We start from the raw sequence: 16,609 nt of genomic DNA on the forward strand, positions 1-16,609 counted from the left end.
CTTATCATTCTCTCACCTTTCAGCTGCCACTTGATGGGCAAAAGTCACAGTGGCCCAACACCCCCTTTCACCAATCCTATACACCCTGTCCCTGGAGCAACTGTGGAAATTTCCTGATTAGCATCTCAGGAAAGGAAGGGGCCAGAAGGGGCCAGGGCTGGTTTCCAGCAGCACTGGGGTCACAGAGAGAGGGGCCACAGATTTGCGGGGTGACCTTGGACAAGTAACTTCTTCCTCCCTCCATGAAATGCAGACCTGGGTCGGCTCCAGGGTCCCTTCTGGCCCCAGAGGGAGAATGTTGATGCTTCAAGAAATCTTTTCTGCTCCTCCTCTTCTCTCTGGGGGTGAGGTGGGAGTTTTATAAACAGGACCCTTTAAAAGGCTTAGCAATGTAACGAGCTGAAGAGACCGTCAGGATACCTTGCCCCAGAGCCCAGACCCCCAGGGAAGGGGATTCTTGCATGTGGGAGGCATGTCATCCAATCAGAGACACCCTTCCAGGTGGGGGCCATGGTGATGGCTCAGACTTCAGCTTCCACAAGGCTCCCTGAGCCCTGCGGCGCCGGGAACCAGGATTCAGAGTCTGGTGGAGCCTGAACTGATGAAAACCCTGGGACTGAGTCTCAAGCTCACTCAGGCTTCAGTCTCCGCGTGACTTCGAACAAGTCACCTGCCTGGCATGAGCCTCAGCAGCAGAACGGAATCGTGTGAGGTATGACTCAGCTCATCAGTGTCACTCCCAGCTGAGAGCAGTAGGGGTCCCTGAGTCTCCCCCTTCTCAGGGGGAAGGGGGAACAGAGGCAGGAAAAGGAACTAAGGGCTCAGTGGTCAGGAAACTCCGCAGAAGTGAAAACCCCAGACATAGGGCTGAAATGGTCAGGACAGGGGGTTTCTGCTATAACCTCTGGACCTCAGGGGCTCCTGTCTTCAAGGCCACAGAGCCACTTAAGCATGTATTGGGCTCCTCCTGTGTATCAGTACTGGAATTCATAGCCTTGCCTGGAAGACAGGCCAACTAGGTGATCATGGCAACTGCCCGGGAGAGGGAAGGGATTCTGGTATCTGGGATCAGTGCAAGGGAAGGCGTGTCCAGGTCTGACGCACACAATGCCATGGGGATTAGGGGTGGAGGGAAGAAAGGGGGGAAATATAAGGTGTTTCTTCATTCACACACATTTATTGAGTGCCTACTGCATACCATGCCCTGTGCTAGGTAAGGGAGGCACCACGGAGAACAAGACAAAGACCCTGCCCTTCTGGAGCTCACATTCTAGTGGGGAGACAGACAGTAAACAATACTTATAATACATTTAGTGATAAGTGCTATTAAGAAAACTAAGCTTTAAAAAAAAAAAAAAGTTAGGAGGGACATTTAGGCCTCTCTGAGAATGAGAAATTTGAGCTGAGCTCCAACAATGAGAAGGAGTCACCCATACATGATAGGTATTAGTTTGGGGCTTCCAGATGGAGGGTAGAACATATGCAAAGGCCCTGGGATCAGAGTGCAGTTGGAGCTTCAAGATAGCAAAGAGGTCGTCGGTGTGGTGGAGCAGGACCACCCAGGAGATGGGGTGTGAGACATGAAAGGGGGAACATAGGGCCTTGGAAACTAGGGTCAGAAGTTTTTTACTCTACTATGGGATGGTCAGATTTCTAATTGTCAAAGATCACTTTGGCTGTTGTATGGAGGATAGATGGAGGGAGGCAAGGCTGCTAGTCAGGGGCCACCGCAGGTGCCCCGTGGTGGTGGCGGCCAGGGAAGCAGCTGTGGGTGGTGGGGTGGTGAGGGGTGTTGGGAGATGAAGTATATTGTGAAGGCAGAGCTGACAGAACCAGCACATAGATTCACGAAGAGTAGGCATTTGACAGAAGAAGGGGCCGTGTGGGGGAAATGGCAGCATCATTCCTGAGCAGGGAAACCTGGTAAAGGCCAGGGGAAGGAGCCTGGCTTTTGTCCCAGAGTATTGGACGCCATCTATTTCTGGAAAGCTGCTGGGGAGCAGCAGTTGTGGTGTGAGCCGTGCAAGGTGGAAAGAGCGGGGCCGGGGAGGGCATGGAGGGGCCATGGCAGCAGCCCAGCAAGGAGCCCTGGGCTCTCCCCTGGCTGCGCTTGGGCATCCCACGGGAGCCCCTAAAGAACACAGACTCTCTTGCTCCACCCTGGAGAACCTAGGGGACTGGGGCAGAGGAAGGGGTGAGGGGCTGGGCTCCGGGTTTTTGGAAGGCTCCCCGGGTGATCCTGAGGGGCAGGCTGACGGAGACCCAGGGAACCAAAGGGACCAATCTTTCACACACAGACCTGCCGCCCGCCCCAGCCCACCACACGTCGCCCAACACCCGCGTCTGTGGCCGCCTGGTCCCACGAGGCTCGCCCGGAGAGGATGGGTATGATGCAACCCTGGTGTCGTGAAATAGCCGGGTAAGAGGATGCGCTGCTCGTCGGCCTGATTCACAACACCAGCTGCAGCACCACACCAGCAGTCCGCCGGCTTCCTGCTCTGGATGCGGCTCCGCGGCTCAGGACAGCCTCCCCGGCAGGTGGCCAGTGCAGAACCGGGCTGGAGCTGTGAACAAGGGAGGGAGGCCAGGTCCCTGCCCGCGGGGGGCTTACAGACTGGATGGTCAGGGAAGGGGAGAGCACACACACACCCTGTCCCGTGTGAGGGCGGGGCAGGAGGCAGAACAGCTATGGAGGTGCTGGGCCCTGGGAAGGCCCTGGGAAGCCAGAGGCCAGACCGCAACCCCTCCAGCAGCCAGGCCCAAGAAACAAAGATTTCTCCCAAGCCCAAGCGTGCCTGTGGCAGGCCTGGTTCTTCTACCAGACAAATGTTCTTAGCAGTTGGATACTCAAGTACCATGAAGCTGCTGGCAGCTAAAGCAAAAGAGATATTTGATAAGATATTTCCATTGTTAAAGGAGGGACTCCTTGTTCTTTTCCTTCGTGGTCAGACATGCCTTTTTTTTTTTTTTAAACTGGTTGAGTCAACATTTGTTCTACAAGTAACTGTAGAAATTAATAATGTATTAGACACAGTCTGACTAGTTTGGAGGATGCCCAGAAGGACAAGGCATGATCACCATCCTCAAGAGGCATATAGTTCATCAGAAGAGGCAAAGCCAAAGGCATGAGGGCATGAATCCCAGATTCAGAGGAGGGACGATTGCCTCTGGCTGGGGCAATGGAGTGGGATATATGTAATAGCATAGTCAGAACAAAGGTCAAAAGAAATAAGCAATCATTTAAGGAGGGAGGGTGTTATATGTGAGCTTGGAGCTTCCTGGCAGGCAAGGCAAAAAAGCTCGATTATGATCAATAGTCAATGAAAGAGTGAGATTTCATTTTTCTTCCTCTTCCCTTTCTCATAAAGAAAAGGAATCTCTAGCAACAATTTACCCCTCCGCCCAGGTTTAGCTGAGCAGATCACCAATGCAGGGCTGGCCCAAGGTCAGTCCAGTCACACCAACACAAACAGAAGCCATTATTCTAACAAAAATTCAGTCCTGTAGTAACAGATACAACCACATGTCCTTCTAACCTGATGGCTCTGCCAACATGCTCTCCAGGAGACCAAGAAGCCAAACCCATTGTCTCTCCTGCCCCCAGATTCTCTCATAAGACCAGTGTTCCAACCCCTGAGCTCTAGAGACTAACCTTTCATTTTTAAATACATCTTTAGCTTTCCTAAGTTTATTGTAACTCCTTTTGCTTTTCTTAAAAGCAATATGAGAATCACAGTTATTCTGCTGGATTCTGGATTCCACAGTGTATTTCTAATCAGAATACTCTTCCATGGGTCTTTTCAAGGAGCCCAGGAGCTCCCAGAGCCAGGATCAAGGGCCCTAGAATCACAGAGCTGCCTTTCAGTGCTCAGCTCCTCCATCCTGCCCCCCAAGCTGGGCCCAGCCCTAGACACATGGAGGTAGTAGGGAGGATGTGAGCCAAAGACACCTGGCCTTGGCTCTGCACCACCTACCTTATGACCTCAGCCCTGTATGCCTTAGTTTCATCATCAAATGGTTAATTCCTCTCAGCCAGTGGGCTTTGTGATGATCAGGAGAGGGAATGAAAGACGGATTTTAGAGGACATTAATGGAGCTCTGCAATGTAAATAATAATGTATATAATTTTATCCCAGCTCTTCAGGTACCAGGAAAGAAAAGGGGGAGAAAACCAAACCACCCCCCTGCCTGTTTATGACAGTGCTTTCTGGTAAGGGTAGCTGCTAAAGCTTATTAAACAACAACAACAAAACTGGGGTGCAGGAGAAGTGATAGGAAGAGTTGCTCAGGATTAGGACTTAGAACCCCAAAGAGAGCTGGCTTTGGTCTTTTGCAGTCATCAGAGCTCAGGCTTTGACAAAAGTGGCAAGTAAAGGCAGGACACATTCAGAGAATCCTAGAAGCTCAGAGTGGGACAGGCTCCTCCCTCCACCATTGTCTCTTCACGAATACTTCAAATAAGCTGCCGACCACCTTCATGTCTCAAGGCAGAATCCCGAGGGATCTCCTGCCCTGGTTACCCTGCACCCAACCCTTGGGTTGGGTGCAGGGTGACAGTTGCCACTGAGGCTGCATTTGTGCCAATGAGGGGAGAGGAGTTCCATCCCAGGGCAATCTCCCCTCCAGATTGGGTCCTCTGGCTGGGTGGGGGTCCCGCAAGGTATGGAGCCCCAGAGCAGGGAGTTTGAGGGGCTAGGAATGGACGTTGCATCCTGACCCCTAGGGAGATGTTAGCAGAACCATGGAGCATATGCACTAGAGAGGCTCAGGGCAAGCCCCGTCAAGGCATGTGTCTGCCGATGGTGGACGCAGGAAGGCTGGGGACAGTTGGACATTCACAGGGATTCAATCACAGTTGTCAGAAGGTCGTTCACTTGTGCTTTCCTGCGAAATGTGTGCCCTACCCACCTCCCCAAATCTGCTCTTCAACGGATGTTAATTTTCTCTGGTTAACTACCTAACATGAAAGACTGTGCTGGGCAGCTGCCCTTGACCTTGTCCATGATGGGCAAGCTGACCCAAAGGGCTCGAGTGCAAAGTTTATTTTCCCTAACCAGTCAGAGTTTTTATCTTCCTATTTAGTACACCTTAGACATTCTAGGATTTATTGAAAACCTGTGTTGAGAAGTGGGGGAGGGGCTTCCATACTTAGAAAGGCCTAGAGTTTGACTACTCTCTGCTTTCAGCCAGAACAAGGGTTCTTGACCCAGGGAAAATAATCTGGGGAGCTTTTAAAGAAAACGTCAATCACTGTGTAGGCCTCTCCCCAGGCCAACTAGTGCAGAAGCTCAGGGCGCAGGGCCTTGAAGCAGGGCCTCAGGTATCAGTAGTTTTAAGAGCTCCCTGGGTGATTTTAATGCATAGCCAGGGCTGAGAAGGGCAGAGCCAGAACTAGAAGCCTGAGGAAAGATGCGTTGACAGAGGCCATGTGCAGCACAAAGTGTGGCTCTTCTTCATAAAGGTAATGCTGATTCAGAGTTTGTTAAAAACTATCTTCTGCATTGTAAAGGTTTTTAAAAGAGCTTTTTCTCCTGGGTAGACATGGGATTACAAAAGCAAGCCACCAGGCTTTTGGGCTGAATTTACTGCCCAAGGCCAGCAAGTAGCCTTTAAATGACTGATTTGTATACAGAAGTGTGTGCCCCCAAATCAGACCACCCCCCATCTCTTTGCCTTGGGACCACACCTCCCCCAGGGGCCCCCCAGTCCCACATACTCACCTCTTGATCAAGATGCTTGGCCAGGAAGGGCTGAAGAGGAGGCCTGGCAGGTCTCCACTGGGCTCCAGGGCCCTTCAACTCACCTGAGTCTTGCTGTTGTGCCTGCTTCAAGAGGGTGGGAGAGATTAACAGCTGCACGACCCGGCTGGTGGGTGCTGGGCTAGAAGGGGAGCCAGCGGCGTTCACTGTGTCCTGGGGTAGCATGACAGCCACAGCCACACCCTCCCCTCATGTCTACGGGTCTGAATCCTGGTCACTTGCAGATGGCTCCCGCATCCCCCAGCCACAGGAAATCCTGCCTGGGACCTTCTTTAGCTGGCTTTGTCTTGCGGCATTTCTTAAAGCTTCCTATTTCATTATGGTGGGCCTGTGAGTGTGTGCACACACACCTGCTTATCTCTTTCCCCAACACACTGTGAGCTCAAGCAGGGACTGAGCCTCAGTCTCAAAAATTGCTCCAAAGCTCTTAGCCCCAAGGCCTCTGTTGGGGGTTGATTGGCTGAGGGAAGCTACAGGAAAATGATCTTTGCTATGGGTCTCACTCCAGTAAAATGCAACCTCCTTGAGGGCAGGGACCTGCGTTCATTTCACCACTGTGTGCCTGGGGCACAGGGTAGACGCTCCGACATTCTCCACTTAGCACTGAAGTCACTGAATCAATAGGAATAACAAGCTGAACTTGACCTGTCAATGTCTGTCACCTAATAGCAAAGTTTTAGCCTACCAATTTTGACCTAATTTTTTTTTTTTTAAATAAAGGCCATCCCTGAAGTGGGGGTAATTGATCTACCCCACACCCATGTGAAGAACCTGTTGAGAAGGACAGAAGCCAATGGCAGAGGATATACCTAGAGCCCCAGAGACCTGTCTAAAGGAGGCTGGGAGCAGGGCAGCCAACATTAACTTTTCTGGAGGGTCCACGCTGTGACCAGCAATAGGGAGGTGAGTTCTAAGAACTCTATCCTGGCCTTCTACCTGAGCAAACTGGTTTAGAGCCGTCAGACAACTTGTCCTTGGTCATTCTATCACTCAGAGGTGAAGAAGGGCCTTGGGGCTGCTTTCCCATCTTCCTTGCCCTGCTCTCTCCCTGCCTGCCCTGGTGCTGAGCTCTTTCCCTTTCCCGACAGAGCTGTTTTTGGAGTTCTGGAAATCCTTCTTGGGCAGTTTGTGCTATTGATAGCTGCTGGCCACCAGAGGGCCACATCCCAAACATCTGTATTTGAGGAACAGAAGTGCCCTCTATGGTTTGGTTTAATTTTCCTGAAAAGACAAGCCAGTTTATCTGTCAGGCAGATAGCAAGATGGCTCACCCACAGACCCACAGTGGGTCCTCATTTGGGTGGCATTTTACAAGGTTCCACAGTAGAGCCTCTAACTCTGAGACCCAGACAGACAACAGGGCCACTATCTGCCTCCAGTACCCTGGACAGTTTCTCTCACTTACTTCCTGCTCTGGGAGGTGCTGCAGGGTCCTGGGAGAGACCATTAAACCCAACAAGGGGGTGTGTGGCACTTGTATGAGGCCCCAATTCCCAGGTGACTCATCAGGAAATGGCTTGCCATAAGCTCCAAGGACCAGAGCAAGTTGAGGGACCCCATGCAAACGGAGTGGGCTGAAACTGTCCTGGGAAGCCCCTCAGGGACAGAACCCCAGGCCACTAAGCCCCTGGAGCAGAATCACTCCAGAGCTTCTCACCAGGACAAGGTCGCCCCCTCGTGTAGAGAGATGAACACCTCCCACCTCCTCGGTCATTTGCATATTCCCAGATGGAATCCCAAGCCCAGACCTTGGAAACACACCTCCAGGTCAAAAACGCAGGCAGATACTGTCCAAGAGAGCAAAAAACACCTGTCCTGGGGCACCTAGGTGGCTCAGTTAAAGCCTCTGCCTTCGGCTCAGGTTGTGATCCCAGTGACCTGGGATCAGCCCTATATGGGCTCTTGGCTAGGCAGGGAGCCTGCTTCTCCACCTCTCCTCTCTCTGCCTGCCTTTCTGCCTACTTGTGATCTCTGTCTGTCAAATAAATAGATACAGTCTTTTAAAAGTAAAGAAAGGAAAGAAAGACTGAAAGAAAGACAGACAGACAGACCTGTCCTGTGACCAGGCCTAAGTCTCTCCTACCATCTGACCAAAACATAGCCTCTAATCCTGCCTCCCCTTCTCCCAAGGCCAATAACTGGCTCTCAACCCCCCTTTCAAACGCTTTCAACTGAGAGTCCCAAATAAACAGTCACAGACTTCAGCAGTTCCCAGTCCCAGAACATATGCCACATGCTGGGATGATCACCAAAGGCTCTTATCATCACCCCACCACACCTCCAGCCAGACAACTCCAGCCAGACTCTGACCTTCCTCAGATCCCTGCCCAGGGAACTGAACTCGTAGACCAGCAGGGGAACGCCAGACTTCGGAGTTGGGATGGGAGTGCTGTACTTACACAGACCCTTGGGATCTTCACAGACCCAGGGACCTGAGTAGGCTATAGCCTTCCGTGCAAGGAGTGGAGAAGGGGTCTGGCTCAGTCACCCCCAAAGGCAGGGAAGAGGCACTTCGGCCACCTTGTGAGGAGCCCCAGGCTGTGTCTCAGCTAAGAACATTCCCAGGAAAGGAGGCCCAAGAAAGGCTTCTGCTCTACTGAAGGACTGAACAAAGGGAGCACATGGCATTTTGGGAGAACATGCCAGAAATTTACTGGCTTTAGACAGAGGTGGTGGTGAAAGAACCATCCTAAACAGAGTAAATGCAGCACTTACTTTACAGAGAGGAACATGCAGAACACACACTCTCTCCCACCTCTTCCTTCTCCCCACAAACACCACACAGCGACAATGTCAGAAAAGCAAAGACAAAAGGAAATAGAGGAGTAAAGAATTCTCCTCACTGCGTTTCTAATGAAAGTTACTGACCGAGAGAGAAAAGGCTGTTACTTTGCCTCCTTCTTCTCTATTTATATAATACACATTTGAAATTCCTGATGGAAAAATACCCAGTAGATGATAGCAGCTGGGGTCAACGGGGGCCCACAGTCATCCCACGCAGCCAGCCTGCCTGGCTCTTCAAAACTGAATTCCGGTTACTGCCCTCTCTCAAGTGACTCCGTATCGGACTGTCATTTCCACGGCCCACAGAAGCATAAACAGTGCAACAAATCGGTGTAATCCAATTTAGCTGGAGATCTCCTGGAGCCTTGGCCAAACCTGGACGCCTCCAGGCAGCAAAAGCCAGCAGAGGCTAGCTTGGATAGGACAGCCAAGTAAAATTGGGACATCCTTGTAACTAAGAACCTATTGTTTATGGGACATTTAAATTTAATTGGGTGTCCTGTATTTTTGCTAACTCTGGCCCAGATGAAGGGGACTTCCTTAGCTGTCGACGCTGCAGTTTGGATGCCACTCAAGAGCCTGTTGAGCCCAGGTGGGCTGGGGCCTCTGCAGGGGCCATGTTATGTCTGTTTCGCTGCTAGAAATCCTCTCTGGGATCGCTGGCTCCCTGCTTCCTGCTCAAAGAGAAGCCGCTGTCTGAAGCAGTCTTTTACCCTCCCATCCCCCCAAAACAGATTCTCAAAAATCCCAAGGGTAAAGGCAGCAAGGAGGAGAGTACGCCAATGCAATGCTCGGTTTTGGCCAGCCCTTCCTACTACTCCTTTTTTCCTTACAATCTGGCCTTTATTGTTAACAGTAAATCAGTTTTCTACCCTCTTCTTCTCAACATCTCCCTGCATACTGTGCAGCTCTGCACCTTTCCTTCTTTGAAATACCAGTTCTGTGTCGTCTGACCACAAAAGACATTCCTTTCCACCTTCTTTCAGGTTGAATGCCTACTAAAGGTCCTTAACTGGAAAAAGGGAGTCTGAATCCAGGCATGTGGATGTGGGGAAGGAGCTGGCACAGGAAGCCAAAGTCAAGAATTTGCTTAGCAATCCATTGTGGGCTATATACCCAGAAGGCACACAGAAGTAATTTCAAAAATCAAGGTTAGGACAAAAAATTCTTCTCTCTTCCTGGCTTAGCAACTTCAAATCACCCGTATTTCCACTTAGGTGATCGTGACAAAGAGAGGAAGGGGGGGAGCCCAAATTCTTAAGACTTGTGAACAATTTTGGGAGGGGAACATGATTACCCTGTCTATCCCGAGCAATGGAGCAGGGCCCAGCACATGCAGGGGCTCTGGAGCTGCTGAGCGGAGCCTGGGCTGGCACACGGACACCTGGGCCTTATTCAGCCAGGCCCTGGATCCTAGCCAGCCACATCAGCCGTCTACAAGGCAAGAAGTGCAGATCATTTGAGTTTCATTTTCAGAACATTTTAGTTATTGGTTTTAAGTTTCTTTCCACCAACCTTTCCAGTTAGAAACAAGTAGCAGGAAGACAGATGTCTTTCCCTCTCTTCCTGCCCTGTGAGGGTTATTAGTTTACTGAGAAAAGGTCAGAAGATGGGCTGGACACAGGTAACTTCTGAATTCAGCCTAGAATGAAGAAAAGGGGGACATTCAGGAACCCCACCCCCACCCTCCAAAGCCTCATTTTTCTTGAGGCTTACACAATTCCTATTTAATGAGTTGCTGTCTTATTCCTGACATTTCCAAAATGCAGGTCCAAGAGCCTTATTTTGTGGATATACAGTGAGCATTTGAATGATAGTGTAACATGCACATTTTCTCCCAGTCTTCTGGACACAGGGCCCAAACTCTATGGCGGACTAATGCTGAATGAGAGTCTAGTCAGTGGGGCCTGTCAGCACTTTGGCAGGCCTCAGGCAACCCACCAGCCTGGGGTTTGATTCAGGCATCTGGCATGCTGGAGTCACTTCCTGAGCGGCGTGAGGAAATTTGGCAGTGTTGCGAACTACCTAATGAGCTAGACAAAAGTTCTGATGCCTAATGGAGAAACAAGGACTGTGGAGAGCCAGTCTATGGTGGTAGGATGCTGGCAGATGTGCCCATAATTGCTAGATTTAGTGTTAAGGGTTTGGCCATAAGAGTTTGCTCAAACAGAGCAGGCAGTGGGGATAATCCAGAGTAAACAGTCCTTAATCTGGGGGGGGGGGGGTAAATCTGCAAATATTGGGTACTGTGGGGGAAAAGTCTACAATACTGTACATAAAGTAGCCCAAACCCTATTTAAATGCTGTATCAAGAGTCACCACAAATAGCTGTCCTGCCATGAAGTCTTTAAGGAGGCTGGTCAGTTCCAGGGGGCGGGGGGGGGGGGGGGGGCAGGGCCTGTACTTTTCTGCTCAAGGATGAGGCCATCCAGCTCAGAAGTGCTAAAACCAAAGGACCCCCTCTGAGAGAGCTCACCAGTTCCTCTTGTTTTCCCTTTGAAGTCGGCAGCCAGAGCTGTTTACTTCAAAATAAACAGATAAATAAAAGGAACAGAATCCTTGAAATCCAATCTCAAGGCCTGTGAAAAGGACCCTGATTGAGTCAGTACTTCCCTTTGAGTGTCTCAGTGAGTTGATTATGAGCCACTCTGAGGTAGACACTAACCCTGTCAGTATCCAAGTGCCCTTGATTTTGTTAGAAAGATTGGAATCTCATCCCTGCAAAAGACTGGAATCTCTGTGTCTCTCTGCATAAGGGATCCTAAGATCATGGACCACCCTCAAAGGAAAGGCTTTAGTTCCCTGAATGGGTGAGCGGAAAAGGACTTTTACCTAATGACCTGTCACAGGATGATTTCTGGGCACAAGCTGTAACCATGGATACGTGGGAACCTGTTATGTTGTGGCCTTGCAAACTCAGCCTCGGTCTCCTGCATTTCTACACCAAACAGGCCATGCATCACCACAGAACCAGCCCGTAGGACAAGCACTGGGATTTGCTTTGGGAGTCTGGCCCTTCTGGTATGAACCCAGTTATCTTATTTCTCCTACTGACGGCTCTCTCTGGGCAAGTCCTCAGTGCAAACCAGAGACAGCATTCCTCTCAATTCCCCACTGCTCCCCCAGGAGGGCAGTTCAAGGTCTCATCCACAGGTGGAAGGTCAGAGGACCCAAACCCCTATGCAGGGCTCACTGGCTGTTCTCGGGTCTGGAGCTAGCAGAAGGGCATGATGCAAAGAAGGGCAAATTCACAATGAATTCTCATGGTGGGTGTGACGAACAAGTGGTGAGCCGGGGAGCAAATGCGTATGTGAAGGACTTGAGCCTCCTCTCGGTGGCACTGTCACAGGTCTGTAAGGAAGATCTAATATTTAAAAAAAGAACTTGAGGTCACACTTTATGCAAAGTCCAGAGTACTCTTGTTGTAAAGCACTGTTGAAGCCATTGTAGAGACTTGTTTAAAAGATAACTCAGCACCTATCAACAGGATACAACTTGCTACATCAAGTCAGTCTCCTGCGGGGCTCATCTTCTGAGACTTTCTTAGAGAAGCTCAACTGGAGGCAAGTGCTCTAGGGGGAGCAGGTGGGACAGGAGGCAGGCAGACGCAGCCCCTGCCGACCCTCAGGCCACATCCTTGATGGATCAGGGATTTCAAATGATGAAGAGCAGATGGTCTCATTATTATTCTGGGAAAGATTTAACAGTTTCCCAAAAGGCAAGCTAACAATTACTTTAACCACTATAGGACAGCGAGGGTATCCATGCCCCGTGATGAGAGAGAAACTTCTCTCCAGGTGGAAAAGCACCTTTGGAGACTCTGGGATCTTAATATCGTCCTGAGAGTGCCGGCCTCAGGAACAGTTGGTAAAACCAGCTCAGCTGACCACTGCCTGATTTCCTGCAGCTCGCCTGGCCCATACAGGAACAGTCATCCTTCTCTCTAGTTCAGTACGCGGTTCAGGACTGGTGGCGGGAGAAATAGAGCCCATGATGGGGGACAACCTCTGCTCAGGGACTAGGCACCCTCAGTACTGACGCCCAACAGTGGCCGGATTCTGTACATCCGTATTCAGAAAGCAACCTATGAGCTCACCTGGCCGGTGGCCCTCCTGAGTGAGAAAGTGGGAAGGATGGGCTGTCCAAGTAGAGAAACCGACCGCCAGAGAAGGGAAAACCGAGCTCTGTGAGAAGTCTTCTGGAAGAGGGGAGTGCACAGGCCCGCGCAGGCGCCTCAGCAGGGCAGCTGCGGAGGGAGAAGCTCCGAGGTCTGCCCTTCCTCACACTCTAGCTGAAATACCTGTGATGCTCCTCTTTAGAAAAGTGGTTTTCCTACGTCTGTTTCCATCTCCAGTGGGATTTCTACAGAACAGCAAACTAATTAATCCTGGAATCAGAGCAGATGATTTGGAGGATGGTCTTAGCCCCCCTGGACCCCAAGGCACACCCAAGAGAAGACGGGGGCATGGAGCTTGTTAGTTCACACAGATCCTAACTTGCCCAAGGCTGATGGTGGCTTTCACAAATGAAAACGTAAAAAATGAACCGTGACCCTGCCATATGGAATACTGGGTCTAAACAAAAGCAACTCCCAAAGGCTTCATTTCCTTGCGCATTTTGGGTGAATTTTTAATCATTTAAGGTCAACTTTAACCAAATCACAGATGCCTATATAAGCCTATCATTCTCTGGCCCAAGCACTAGTGAAGACATTTCCACCCACACAAATAAAAAGTTTTAAAAAAATGTCAAAGTAAAAACAAAACAAAACAAAACAATGAAAATAAAAGAATGTGAAAAGAAATACAAATCAAAGAAATTTATTAGTGCTGACAAAAATACATAATACAAAACAAAACAAAACACAACAGAAACAAAACCAGAAACTCCACCCCAGTGGGCCCATGCGCCTGAGGTACTGACAGCGTGCAGTCCCAGAAGCCCCTCAAAGCATGGCACTTAATTCATGAGGACCTCCATCTGCACCAGCCTTGCATTGGTGTCTCCAGACGTCCGGTAGGGTATCATCCCAGCAAAGGTGATCAGGGCTCGGGCTTGGCTTCGGAGTTGCTGAGAGAAAGGGAAAAGAAGAGAAGAGTACTAATGAACTTCCAAGTCGGGGCACTACCTGGGGAGCAACCACCATGGTCTTCCATGTTTTACCCCTTGGTGTCAGGGCCAGATTTACCCTCAACTGTCACACAGCCCGCACGGTGTAGAGGAAGCAAAGGTTGTCCGCTGGGGCCCCAGTCCCCAAGCCCTTCTACTAAGTAAAAGACAGACGTGGTTGCCAGGCAAGCTGTCTCGCCTGCCACGTGCGACCGTCTCTGGACACAGCTCCGAGCTTCAGACGGCCCGCTTTACTGCTCTGCGTCTCTCACTCTCTCCTGGCTGGTTTCTGCCTACCTGCCTCCAATCTGAGGTTTTCAGGCCCCCACAGAAGTATCCAGTCCCATTCCAGCTCTCGTTCTCTCCTGCTTCTTCCCTTTTCTTTCCTTTCACTCCTCTCATTTGCTCTCTCCTGACATAAGTGCTGGGCCCTTATGCTGGGCAATAATATTCATGAGATTCTTAGATGTTCCAGGAGGGAAAAAGATTTTAATTCAGGTCATTCCAGTAACAAAAAAACAAGACAAAACAAAAGGGGATAACTTTCACTCTGATTTGCAAATGATAAAACACTATCTCTGGAATAAAGAAACTTAGAAGAACAGCTTCAGGTTGTCTCCTGTTGAGACATGTTCCATGCTTATAGCAGCAAAAAAGGAGACCGTATCTGGAGTAGAAAGGGAGAGTCTACAAACACCTTTTAGACCATTAACATGACTTTTAAGGAAAACCCAAGGGTCACTTACTAGGCTTCCTAGAATCACATAAGAAGAAAAATTGAAAGCCAAGGGGTTTTTGCCTGATAACGTGAAATAAACTGACAACAAGGATATGTCTTAATTAATATCCAAACCAAAAAAAATATTTACTTTATGATGAAGAGTACCCATCAGATTTTCTTTAAAAGTGTATAAAAGGGGGCGCCTGGGTGGCTCAGTGAGCTAAAGCCTCTGCCTTCGGCTCAGGTCATGATCTCATGGTCCTGGGATCGAGCCCTGCATCAGGCTCTGAGATCGAGCCCTGCATCAGGCTCTCTGCTCAGCAGGGAGCCTGTTTCCTTCTCTCTGCCTACTTGTGATCTCTGTCTGTCAAATAAATAAATGAAATCTTAAAAATAAATAAGTAAGTAAGTAAGTAACAGTGTATAAAAGTGTATGAGCTTTCATGCCTGATTTGGAGTGACTTTACATAAACTTTACAGGTGTTCAGCAAAGGGGCTCATCCCCTTACCAAGCAGTGCTGCACAGTAAGTCAGGAAGCCACTCCTTGGGCAGCTTTTACACAAAAGTCTCTTCTTGACCCTACTCATCCCTATCCCTCATAAAAAAGGAGTAACGGGTGAGAGGAAGACAGAATGGCTTTATTCGCGATACTTAAAAAACTAAGTGCCTAAAAAAGAGAGATTAAGACACACAGAATGTGAGTTCAGCTGGTCTTGAAATAGTTCCTTTCAAATATGGGACAAAGGCCTGCTAGGCCACGGCTCTACTCTGCAGCAAAGCCCTCCTCTGGCCTGTGGGCAGCACACAGAGCACCAGAAACGCCCACCACTTCCAACACTCGCCTGCCAAGGTCCAGGCACGGTGAGCCCACTTATTTCATGAGGACCTCCTGACATTTACTGTCAATGTGCTTCAGGATCCTGCCTGCCCAAGGGTGGATGGCAGACTGGCGGCTGCCTCAGGGCACGCATGGATGGGCCTACCACCAGCGGACCACTCCAAGCACCGCTCTCCATGCTGCTGAAGGTGCAAAGTTCCGCCCTCACTCACTAGACGGCAGTACAGTGACGACAGTGCCTGTGGAGTCACAGCTGAGAGCCCAGACATCCTTGGAGGTAGAAGACTAGATGGGGAAGTCAAGGGAAAGGGACTGCTAATTGAGTCAAACACCTTTTTCTTTTCATCAAATCAACCGGACAACATATACCATGAGCTCCAGGCCTCTACCCGGACTTGGCTTGACCCTCAGGCAGTGGAAAGGGACACTTACAGATACGGCTCTTTCACCTCCCCCTGAGGGGACCACAAAAGCAAACTGCTTCCTTACTCTGGGCCTCAGTTCCCTCAGCTGTAAAATGGGGATTAACAATTGCTACCATTGAGACCTCTCTGAGGTTACTGTAAGGCTCAGAGGAGAACAGAAACAAGGGTTTGCATCAAATTCGTGTGTTGGCTGGCCAAAGTACTTATAGTTCTGGGGAAAGTGCTAAGACTCATAAAATAACCTTCCTATTTTAAAATGCATAGGACATTCCTATGGAATCACTACAAACTAGTATTCTGTTTGCTTTTTTAAAAGGTGATATTTGCATGGAGCACTTGGGTGGCTCAGTCGGTTGATTTCGGCTCAGGTCCTAATCTCAGTGTCATGAGATGGAGCCCTGCATTGGGCTCTACGATGAACACGGAATCTGCTTAAGATTCTCTCTCTTGGGGCGCCTGGGTGGCTCAATGGGTTAAAGCCTCTGCCTTCGGCTCGGGTCATGATCCTGGGGTCCTGGGACCGAGCCCCAAGTCTGGCTCTCTGCTCAGCAGGGAGCTTGCTTCCCGCCCCCCTCTCTCTCTGCCTGCCTCTCTGCCTACTTGTGATTTCTGTCAAATAAACAAATAAAATCTTAAAAAGAAAAAAGAAAAAAAGATTCTCTCTCTCCCTCTGCCCAAGGTCACCCCCCTCAACCATGGCTTACATGTGTGCTCTTCAAAAAAAAGAGTGATATTGGCAGACACCTGCCCCCCCGAAACCCGCTTTACCAAAAAAAAAAAAAAAAGCTTAAGAGCAGCAATCCCATTAATGTTCAATTTCTTCAGAGAGACTCCTGACAAAGGGTTTACCCAGCTGCTAAGTGTAAGGAAAAGGAGCATCTGGGATCAGGAGCAAGCGTCTCATGAGGTGCCATGGACGGCAGACCAGAAAGGTGGTTCTCAGCGATGGTTCTGATCCATGCTGGGATCTTA

At 49.8% G+C, this 16,609-nt stretch overlaps 1 protein-coding gene and 1 long non-coding RNA gene across 6 annotated transcripts in view; one reads left to right on the forward strand and one right to left on the reverse strand.

The window, feature by feature from the left end:
* The first annotated feature begins 1,163 nt into the window (after positions 1–1,163).
* Positions 1,164–16,604, forward strand: LOC309853915. Its single transcript, XR_014306028.1, has 3 exons — positions 1,164–2,419; positions 6,480–6,662; positions 14,854–16,604. It is a non-coding gene; the product is annotated as an uncharacterized lncRNA (long non-coding RNA).
* NUP93 (nucleoporin 93) overlaps positions 13,348–16,609 on the reverse strand; it is a 109,748-nt gene continuing 106,486 nt past the window's right edge. For all 5 annotated transcript variants that reach the window (XM_082712505.1, XM_082712507.1, XM_082712508.1 and 2 more), the window contains one exon: positions 13,348–13,613. In XM_082712505.1, the coding sequence (XP_082568631.1) occupies positions 13,503–13,613 (111 nt within the window). In that variant the 3' untranslated portion in view covers positions 13,348–13,502. The remainder of the gene's footprint in view (positions 13,614–16,609) is intronic.

Source organism: Mustela nivalis (genome assembly GCF_964662115.1).
Source record: "Mustela nivalis genome assembly, chromosome: 18".
NCBI lineage: Eukaryota > Metazoa > Chordata > Mammalia > Carnivora > Mustelidae > Mustela > Mustela nivalis.